The 9937-nt window shown below is 45.4% G+C and overlaps 1 protein-coding gene across 3 annotated transcripts; it reads left to right on the top strand.

Moving 5' to 3' along the window:
- Window positions 1–306: 306 nt before the first annotated feature.
- On the top strand, window positions 307–9917 carry topbp1 (DNA topoisomerase II binding protein 1). 3 transcript variants are annotated; one of them, XM_054765506.1, is made up of 28 exons: window positions 307–624; window positions 753–844; window positions 926–1060; window positions 1161–1304; window positions 2420–2601; window positions 2675–2868; window positions 2993–3169; window positions 3399–3565; window positions 3634–3797; window positions 3872–4116; window positions 4251–4585; window positions 4661–4833; window positions 4922–5133; window positions 5204–5523; window positions 5585–5770; window positions 5852–5967; window positions 6047–6170; window positions 6320–6478; window positions 7506–7575; window positions 7654–7858; window positions 7932–8161; window positions 8252–8379; window positions 8451–8550; window positions 8620–8783; window positions 8857–8985; window positions 9096–9185; window positions 9272–9433; window positions 9600–9913. In XM_054765506.1, exons 2-28 carry the CDS (start codon window positions 758–760, stop codon window positions 9726–9728), a joined length of 4527 nt encoding a protein of 1508 aa, XP_054621481.1. In that variant the 5' UTR covers window positions 307–624; window positions 753–757; the 3' UTR covers window positions 9729–9913. The 3 variants fall into 3 exon arrangements, with proteins under 3 accessions (XP_054621481.1, XP_054621479.1, XP_054621480.1); XM_054765504.1 differs by having other exon boundaries at window positions 5585–5967; window positions 8857–8991; window positions 9600–9917; XM_054765505.1 differs by having other exon boundaries at window positions 5585–5967; window positions 9600–9916.
- Window positions 9918–9937: the final 20 nt, after the last annotated feature.

Here is a 9937-nt window from a genome sequence, read left to right as displayed (position 1 = left end):
AGTTGAGAATTTGAAAGCCTCTCACGGTGGATTTAGCACACTATTTTAATTAAAGACAAACCTGAACTAATTTACAAGTGACATGCTGTAATATAACTGAATGAGGATTGATTTATTACGTTGTATTACCTACGTAATATCTGATAGAGTTCGCCATTATATCTGTTAATTCGTTTGTTTGTTTACATTATTTAAAGCAATTCACGTTATACTAATTTTTTATTATTCTGGAATGGTTTGTTTCCTAGGACCGTTTGTTCGTCAGAGAAATATTCCACACGATCCAATTTGCTTGTAACACTGGAAGTGACGTAGTGGCGCGAATAAGGGAAATTCGATGGTCTTTTGAACAAACAAACGATAAAAAGTAATGTGTATGTATATTCTGTGCATACGTGACACAATTTGTGTTTTAAACACAAAAGACAATTTGTAATGTATTTTTTTATGTTAGCTCAGCCGGTAAAAGGAATGTTTGGTAAAGTTTAGCACGGGTTGTGCGTTTGACAGTTTGACAGTCGTACTTACTGTTTGTCAAGTAACACATTAGAATAATTCCAGGTCATTTCGACTATTACTGCCATATACTCTACAATTTTGACCGAGTTGGCCCCCCAGAAGCAGGTAAGTGACTGGCTTGTACCATGTCAAAATAGCTATAGCTAACAATACAACTAGCTCACTAGCTGTAGCTCTTAGTTAGTTGTAGTGACTGGTTGTATTTTAAATTGTGACATCCACCCGTTTCTCAGGCATCATGTCCAACGGAGACAAGGAAGGCTTCATTGTCAAGTTTGTGGTAAGCAAAGGACAGAAGTCAGAGTACACCGCTAAGGCTTATGAGGTAAGCCAGTAACTGGCACACAACATAAACAAGTCTTGGTTCACAGCTGTTTATTATGATGTTTTACCTCGAAATGTACAGGCTATATTGGAGCTGCAGTCTGAAAAGTACCTGAAGAGGATCGATGAGGACGCTGTATTAAAGATGGACCAGAAGGACAAATCTCTTTTTGTCTTCAGTGACTTCAACACTCCTGCCTTCCAGCACTGCAAGAATGTATAATACTGTCTCATATTCTCTTAAGATGAATGCCAACTTCACTCTTGGATTTAACACATTGTATTGTTATTGTCCTTCTTTATGGTTCATCCTGTAGCTTGGCTGCCGAGTTGTGAGTCCTTTGGTGGTGGTGTTCTGCCTGCAGCAACAGCGCTGCGTCCCCAAAGCGGAGAAGCCTGTCCACAACATGGCCATGGCCGATGTCACCGTCTCCTGCACCAGCCTGGATAAAGCAACTCGGGTGAGTTCATTGGTCCAATGTAATTCATGTGTAATTACATAAATTGGACAGAAACGATTAATTTCTATGGTATGTTATGGGTTTATTTGTTTTGGACATGCTTAACAAGTTATGTATTGCTGACAATTCATTTCTACCATATCTTTTACATGTTGACACTTACAATATTTCATTTTTTTTACATTTTGTCATTGAACGTTTGTGTAGCAATGGATAGAGAGGTCATGCAGGACAGGACAAATGTGTTGGGGGGAAAAAAACACAATCCTAATACACAAAAGCAACAAACAAAAAAACTGACACTATCTATTGTGTGCAATGTTAAAGAAAAATGAAGAAATAAAGATGTTAAAATAAAGATAAAAACTATGTAGCTAATTGGAGTAACTAAAATATTAATACATATAATTATTGATAAATATCAAATAAAATAAGTTAGATGAAGGACAAAAGGAGATACTAGAGTACACATTTTGACAGAAACACACAATTCAAAAGTAAACGGTAGTTATAGCTTAAACATTAATAAAGTAGGAAAAAATAAAATACTGCACACAGACTGTACAGCTTGTGGAGTGGAAAAGAAAAGCAAGAAATAAAAAATGTAATAAAATAGGGAAACCTGTTTAATAAGTAATAATTCATAAAAAAATAAATGCATTACAATAAGACATTAAAATAAAGACAAGACATTAAGGTTGAACATGAATACTCGAGCAGAAATGCACAGTTCATAAGCAAATACTGGAAATGGACAAAGCAGTAACTTCTTGGTAATGCTCAGTGAATGAAATACATTGCTTAAAATTGTTGAATTTGGAATAATCCTTGTTAATATTGTTAGAGTTGCGGCAGTTGATGACTTCAAAAAAGATGTGTCACATCTCTGTGTGTTGTGTCTTTGATTTTCCTTGTAGTCCAGAGGATGTCCTCTTCAATATTTGTCCAGTTCCTTGATGTCTTTGACACACCAAGCACTTCTGGTGCTCCGTTTTAACTTGTAAATGTAAATGTTACAAATCACGCTCCAAGTGCTTGAATTTCCCCCTGCTTCCTTAAGTTGTGTGTTTGCTTGGTGATAATTGGCCTTGATGTTTGTGTCTCTTTGTGTTTAGTCAGAGGTGATGGATTTAGTGCAGCTCATGGGAGGGCGAATCTATCTTGATCTCAATGTGTCCGTCACACACCTGATTGCTGGCGAGGTGGGCAGTAAAAAATACCTTGTGGCTGCCAGTCTGGGTAAACCCATCCTGCTTCCCTCCTGGGTCAAAGCCTGCTGGGAGAAATCTCAGGACAGGTACTGTCATAATGACTCATACCCTGAATCCATGCATCACGAGTAGATCTTAAAAGATGTTTGCCCTCATCAGTCTATTCAGGTACACGGAGCTCGCCATGGAGGACTATCTGTGTCCCGTGTTGCAAGGTTGTACCGTGTGTGTGACAGGTCTGTCCAGCGCAGAACGCAGAGAGGTGCAGCGGCTCTGTGAGCTGCACGGCGGCCACTACACGGGTCAGCTCAAAATGAACGAGTGCACACACCTCATCGTTAGCGAACCATCAGGCAAGTCAGCAGAGTTTATTTTTCATGTGTCTAGATTTGGTTCCGACACCACACACACACACACACACACACACACACACACACACACACACACACCAATGTTATCAGTCGTATTTCACCACAGGTCAGAAGTACGAGTGTGCACGGAAATGGAACGTGTATTGCGTGTCTCTACACTGGCTCTTTGATAGCATAGAGAAGGGCTCCTGTCAGGATGAATCCCGCTACACCGTGGAGCGCAACGCATCTAAAAGCACTCGGCCACACACGTCTACACCCACCGGCACCGGCAAGAAGGAAGGTCAGTCCACACAGCAAGCCAAAACCAGCCCAATGTATGTCTATACTGTACATGCTAAGCTATCTCAGCTTAGTATTACAGGTGACAAAGCAAATTAGTGTAATATCTATAATATATCTCATTAATAGTGAATTTAATGCCAACAGCCAATGACAAGGGATTTATGGGCTGAAGTGGCCCCCTGGGCTGCACTTTGAACGCCTAATTAATGATTTAATTTTCACTCCAGAGGGTCCATCTCTGTTGGGTTTGAGTCACATCTCTGTCAACGCCAGCATGACAATAAATGACACAGCCCTCACTAATGCAAGCGTCAGCCGTGTGGACTCTCCAGACCCCATAGAGAGTCTGGATCTGACCGTGTGCCCAGCAGAGGACATCCTGGACGGCTGCAAGGCAAGTGGTCACCGCTGATGATTCCAGTGCCAGTCTCAACTTTCCAATTTCATACTTTTTGGCTGCAGCTGTATCTCTGTGGCCTGCCCATGAAGAGGCTGGAGAAGCTGCGGCGTGTGGTGAATGTGGCAGGGGGTCTTCGCTTCAACCAGCCAAGTGAGAAGCTCACACATGTGGTCATGGGAGAACTGGACCAGGACCTCAAGAATTTTCTCTCCAAAGCAAGTCACAGGTCTGTCTCACATCTAGAACACGGCCAGTCATTGCTTTGAAAAATGTTGGTTTATTCTTATGTTATTTTGCCAGACCTCATGTGGTTACGGTCCAGTGGTTGCTGGACAGCTTCACCAAAGGCTGTCTTCTCCCAGAAGAAGGCTTCCTTCACCCTGACTGTCTACCTCCCACCCAGGTGGGAGTGTCTGTACCGGCTCATCGCTCTCCTGCCTCCAGGTCCTCAGCTGGACCTTCCGCAGCAAGTCCCAGCTCCCCCATGCAGAGGCAAGCAGAGGAGGACCTGTTGTCACAGTACATGGACGATGACCCGACAGTTGGTGAGTACTTGTCATGTTTGTGGGATACTATAAACACATTTGCTAGCTCCTCGTGGAGGTGGAATGTACCAGAGAAAATTATTATTGAGCAGCCATGCCCATAATAAAGGCACGCTGGTGTGTTTTCTTTCAAGTTGACATGCCGCCACCAGCTGTGTGTAACAGCAGGAGGTCCATCAGTACAGTGTTTGTGCCCCAGCTGCAGTCCTGGTCCCATAACCACAGCACGAGACCAGAATCAGAATCTACCATGCAAGAGGCAAGCGAGGCAGGTCTCTTTGCTGGAAAATGCTTCCTTCTGCAGGGCTTTGGCTCAGAGGCCGAGGCCCAGCTCTCCTTGACAGTGACGGAGAACGGAGGCCGGGTGCTGGTGAGCTGCACGCGCGCCGTCGCCGACTACGCCGTAGTCCCTCTCTTAGGCTGTACTGTGGAGGCCACGGTGGATGAGGTTGTCACTGATACGTGGCTGGTGGGTGCACAGCTTTGCTCATTTTTGTGCTGGATTGGATGGTAGACATGTTTTTTGCTATGGCTGTTAAAACAGGCCATGTGTGTGGAGAAGGAGTGCGTTCTGGAGCTCTCCTCCAATCCTCTCTTCACTCCTGTTGCTGTGATGGATGGACGTTTCCCTCTCAAGGATTGTGTCCTCTCTGTCAGCCAGTTCATAGGAGCAGAGAGGGAGTCCCTGGTGGAGCTGGCTAAGCACCTGGGAGCCAAGTATGTCAGTCTCCATCACTCATCTTAATGTCCACGAGCAAGTTTGCTACCCCCCCCCCCCAAAATTAATTAATTTATTTTTTTGCAGTGTCCAGGACTACTTTGTGCGCCTGGCTAACCAGAAAAAAGGAATGTTGGCCAGCACTCATCTGGTGCTACAGAGCCCTGATGGCACAAAATACCAGGCAGCAAAAAAGTGGGGGCTTCCAGCTGTCACCATGCACTGGTTAATGGCATCGGCGAGAACTGGCCAGAGGGTGGCTGAGGAGCGATTCCTGGTTGATATGCCATCTTCTCCAGGTTAGAAAAAGTTGCTGCTGACTAACATCACACAAGATGTATTCTATAAGTGATTTTATTTCCTTCACAGATGGGGAGGACGAGAGTTTTGTTGGTGCTTCCCAGAGGACATCCTTGCCTCCGCCAGCGCTCTCCTCTCCAGAGATCCCCCTGCTTGGTCTTCAGAGCGGTAAGGCGGTCACGCCGTTGGATTTAGGACGCTTCCAGAGCAAAGTGTTCCGCTCGGTGTTGAACGAGATGAAATCCAAGGAGGATGATGTCAGCGCGCCCAAGCAAAAGCATGAGGGCGGTAGAAAGAACCCTCTCTGCAAGGAGCCCTCACTGCAGCTGGACACGCCGTCTCGTTTTCTCAGCAGAGATCAGCTCTTCAGGCCCTCCTTCAATGTCAAGGTCAAGTTGCAAACTACGTTCTGATATTAGATTATATTGTAATCTAAATACCTCTGTGCAGGATGCTTTAGGAGCACTGGACACTCCAGGTGGGAGATCTAAGCCTGGCCAGAGGGCAGAGACTCCACTGACAGAGGTCATCAACAGGAACCTGAAGGTGGCGCTGGCCAACAGCACCCGCAATAACGACGTCTCCGACATGCAAGCAACCTCAGCCAGCCCACAGCTGAGCACAGCCAGGAAGGAGGTTGGTGATTGGCAGCTGCAGGTCATTTCCAACAGTTCAAATCATTCGTGCTCATTTTTGCTACCGCTTCAATATCTCAAGGTGCCAGAAAAGGAGGCGGGCCCACTGACTGGCCTTGTGATCTGCGTGGGAAAGAAGCTGAGTAAGATGCAGAGTGAACTGAATGCCATTGCCGCCTCGCTTGGCGCCGACTTCAGGTAGTCAACACACTCTGCCAACTTGTCTTTCCACCACTTTTGAATGCAAGCATTCACAAACATTGTTTTGGCTGTCAAGGTGGGCCTGTGATGACACTGTGACTCACTACCTCTACCAAGGTCGAGTGGGAGACAACAGTCGGGAATACAAAGCAGTGAAGGAGAGGGTGCTGCATGTTGTCTCGCAGCATTGGCTGCAAGCTGTATGTTTCACGGAGCATCATTACTGCTGTTTTCAGTTCATCATGTTTTTCAGTCCATTACTGATCAATAAAAGCCCAGCATTCATTTGTGATGATCTTTTTATTTACAGCTTATGAAAAAATAATCTCCCCCTTGTTGTCTTGTGCAGTGTGCTGAGGAGCAAAAACATGTTTCAGAGTCTCTGTATCCTTTCACCTACAATCCTAAGATGAGTCTAAACCTCAGTCAGGTTCCCAGCAGCTCGCAGAGGTCTCCACCTTTCACACGAATGCAACACCAAGACATCACTGAAGCCCAAGATGAAAAGGTAGGCCAAAACATGACACGATGCAGTTGTATTTCTTATATGGTAGATCCCTACCTATTTGCGGGCCGGCATTCATTCCACCTCATATTTGCTGATTTTTTCCCTCCACTTTAAATTGTAAATAATTAATTTTTTTTATGGTAGCTTAAATCAAAAGTGGTTTGACAGCACTATTTGCAAGGTAAAAAGAGTTCCGCAGCTATAAATCCAGCAGAGGGCGCTGTCTGACAGGTCAATTCACTCAATATATGTTTTGTAAGTACTGTACGGAAGATAATGGCTTTTGAAATGAGATTTTACCGAAATCTTATGGGCATCACATCCAAAGACCGAATTTGAAACAAGGATGTCAGAAATTAAAAAAAAAAATCACATGTGACGACCTCTTAAACTCAAATGGTATCGGCACATTACAAGATCAGATGGACTCATAAAAAACATTTTGCAAAGAAATGTCGAAGGAAAGAGGACGAGAGGTCGGCCAAGGAAGAGATGGGTAGACAACATCGAAGAATGGACTGGGATGTTTGCTGAGTCTCAGCAAATGGCACACAACCGAGTGGAAGAAATGGGTGGACATTGCAAGAGTGGCGCTCTTACAACACCGTAAGGCGTTATGGGAAAAGAAGAAGAAGACGTACTGTATACATGTATGCATGTCGTTGTTCAAAACTGAATTTAAAATGAATTTTAAACTGTGAGGCATATTATAGGGTTTATAATATCAAAAATATTTATGGGTGTGTCCATTAGTCCCAGATTTTTGTCATTCATAACCCCTGCAAATAGTGGGGATCTACTGTAGGCTGCTGCAAATATGTCCAGACATTCACGATTGTTTAGGATTTTTGGCCTTTTTATTATGTCCATCTGCATAATGTAATGAGATTCAATGCAAGAGCTGAATTTTTGATTCAGGTGAATGTATGATGGTTTTAGATGTGAACTTCTTTAAATCATTCAAAGCTGGTCTGCACTGTCAATGAGTGTCATTTTTGATCATTAACGTTTAATTGTATGCCTCAAGGCTGCTGAAGAAGCTTCCACTTCCCGTCGTATTAGTGATGAAAGCGGAGATCAAGCAGCAGACAGAACTGGTGGGTGAATTAACTCGTCAAATTCCCGATACCTCGTGCGCATGTGTGAGTGAACCTTGTGTGATTTCTTGTCTCCAGATATTTCACAGACTCTAGAGATGAGAGAAAACTTGCAAAGGCAGCTCCAAGAGATCATGTCAGCCACAAAGCTGGAGACGGGAAGACGCACATCAATGCGACTCATTCAGATGGGGTCAGCAGGTGCCGACTCGAACCCCAGCACTCCTGAGCGTACCAGGTTTGGACGCAGTGGCGGCAGCAGACGCACCCTGGAAGCATTAAGGTAAAGAACCAAGAGAGTTTGAAATATGGAGGCAGACTGTAGTGGCGTACAGTTTGTGACGTCCTTTTGATAGGGTCCCTCGGGAGGCAGTGATGGATTGTAATACAGAATCCTCCCAGAGCGAGCAGATATTTTGGGACGATCCGACGGCAAGGGAAGAGAGGGCCAAGCTAGCTGACAATCTCCAGTGGCCCGGTAGTCCTTCGCAACACTCTGAGCCTGTGGGGCCACCCCCGCAGCCCACAGCGCAAAACGAGACGCATTTCAAGGACTCCATGACTGACTCAGAACTGGTAGAGATGGGTATGTGTGTTGGGAAATCATGAAAAAAAAATCTGCCCTGCCGAGTCAGACTGTCCCAGATTCAATCCTCATCTTCTCCCCACTTTTCAGCGGCTTGTGATGTCATCAACCAGCAAATGGGCAAGATGGTCACGACACCACAGAATAAAATCCTGACTCCCACAGGCCCCAGCATCGCCTTCCCCCTCGCCAACCCCCCAGTGGTTCCCGAGCCAGAGGTGAAAGCGGGTTTTGTTGTGTGCTGCTAACGGGTGACTGCATTTGGAAGGTAAAAGCTTGTCTCTCTCAGGAGGAGATTGAAGAGGAGGAGAGGCAAACGCCGAGATTCCAGCTGTCCTCCCTTAGTCCTCAGGAACGCATCGATTACAGTCAACTCATAGAAGAGCTTGGTAATTCCTTGATGAAAAGTAGAACAGCTTAGTGCTTTGTATCTGACTCTTGGTCTGCTCTGCACATAGGTGGTGTCGTCCTGGACAAGCAGGCTTTTGACCCCAGCTGCTCTCATATCATAGTCGGTACGCCTCTGCGCAACGAGAAATACCTGGCAGCCATGGCGGCAGGCAAATGGATCCTGCACCGCTCTTACCTGGAAGCCTGCCGATCTGTGGGCCACTTTATACAGGTTGGCTATTCAAAACCACCTTTCGTTTTAAAATGTGGCTTATTTGTCATGTTATATTTGTTGTGTGCTCAAGGAGGAGGAATATGAGTGGGGCAGTAGCTCCATCCTGGATGCGTTGCCCTCCATCAGCTCCCAGCAGAGGCGGCTGGCGTTAGCTGCCATGCGCTGGAGAAAAGCCCTGCAGGGATCCTCTGAAAAGGGAGTATGTGTGAGCTCATTCAAAATGCTAAAGAAATAAATCTGAGGGCTATACCACTAATGAAACCATCAGAGCATATCAAAGCAATCCATTGATAACAATATGTTTTTCAGGGAGCCTTCAGTGGGTGGACAGTCATGCTCAACATCGACCAGAGCCGGGAAGATGGCTTTAGACGGTTGCTGCAGTCGGGCGGGGCGAAGGTTGTTGTTTGCACGTCATCATCAACCACAAAATTAACTTCCCTCTGCAATTTTACGTTTTACCTTTTTGTCCATTTCCCTTCCAGGTCCTGCCGAGCCCGTCCCCCTCCATGTACAAGGAGGCTACTCACCTGTTTGTCGACTTCAATCGACTCAGACCGGGAGACTTCAGGGTTGATGTGTCAGAGGCCTCGGCTCAAGGAGTCACATGCTTGAAGCCAGACTACATTGCGGACTACCTCATGCAGGTAAGACGAGCTCTCCTCGCACTCATTGGCTGTCATCATGCGTGGTGTCAGGAACAAACAGAAACAAATTTAATGTTATAAAGGAGCATCTAAATCAGCTTGGTGCAATTTCATTGTCTTTAGACAGTTTTATGTGTCAGGATTTATTTTATTTGCTTCCCTGCAGGAGCCAATCCCTTCCGTGGAGCTTTACCTCCTCACTGAATGTCCCCCTGAAGAGGCGCCAAGCACACCGTCACGTAAACGCAAAGCAGCAGAGAGCACATCCAGACTGAAAAAGTCTCGTGTCCATTAATAACCGCACTACTACATACAGTGCATGCCTGCAATGTAGCACCTCGTATTCCCAACAAAATACATTGTACAAAAGATTAGTTTTTTTAAACTCGCCTGTGAAATAAAGTGTAGCACTTGTCATGTTCCTCTGTCGCGTTGTAATGTGAAAGACTGCAGTGGCTGCAGGCTGCAACTGATTGATGACTCTGAGAGGCCCCGCTGAAAATG

The sequence above is a fragment of the Dunckerocampus dactyliophorus genome, chromosome 21 (assembly GCF_027744805.1).
Source record: "Dunckerocampus dactyliophorus isolate RoL2022-P2 chromosome 21, RoL_Ddac_1.1, whole genome shotgun sequence".
NCBI classification, from domain to species: Eukaryota; Metazoa; Chordata; class Actinopteri; order Syngnathiformes; family Syngnathidae; genus Dunckerocampus; species Dunckerocampus dactyliophorus.
The sequence above is the reverse complement of the archived record's forward strand: the minus strand, read 5'-3'. Positions and strand labels throughout refer to the sequence as shown.

What these genes read in the sequence shown, in the direction of transcription:
- topbp1 (XM_054765504.1), top strand. Translation starts at nt 758, where the DNA reads ATGTCCAACGGAGACAAGGAAGGCTTCATTGTCAAGTTTGTGGTAAGC. An exon ending in CTCTCCAAAGCAAGTCACAG is followed by an intron (nt 3,798 to 3,871) that starts GTCTGTCTCACA and finishes TTATTTTGCCAG; the next exon opens with ACCTCATGTGGTTACGGTCC. An exon ending in TCAAGCAGCAGACAGAACTG is followed by an intron (nt 7,576 to 7,653) that starts GTGGGTGAATTA and finishes TCTTGTCTCCAG; the next exon opens with ATATTTCACAGACTCTAGAG.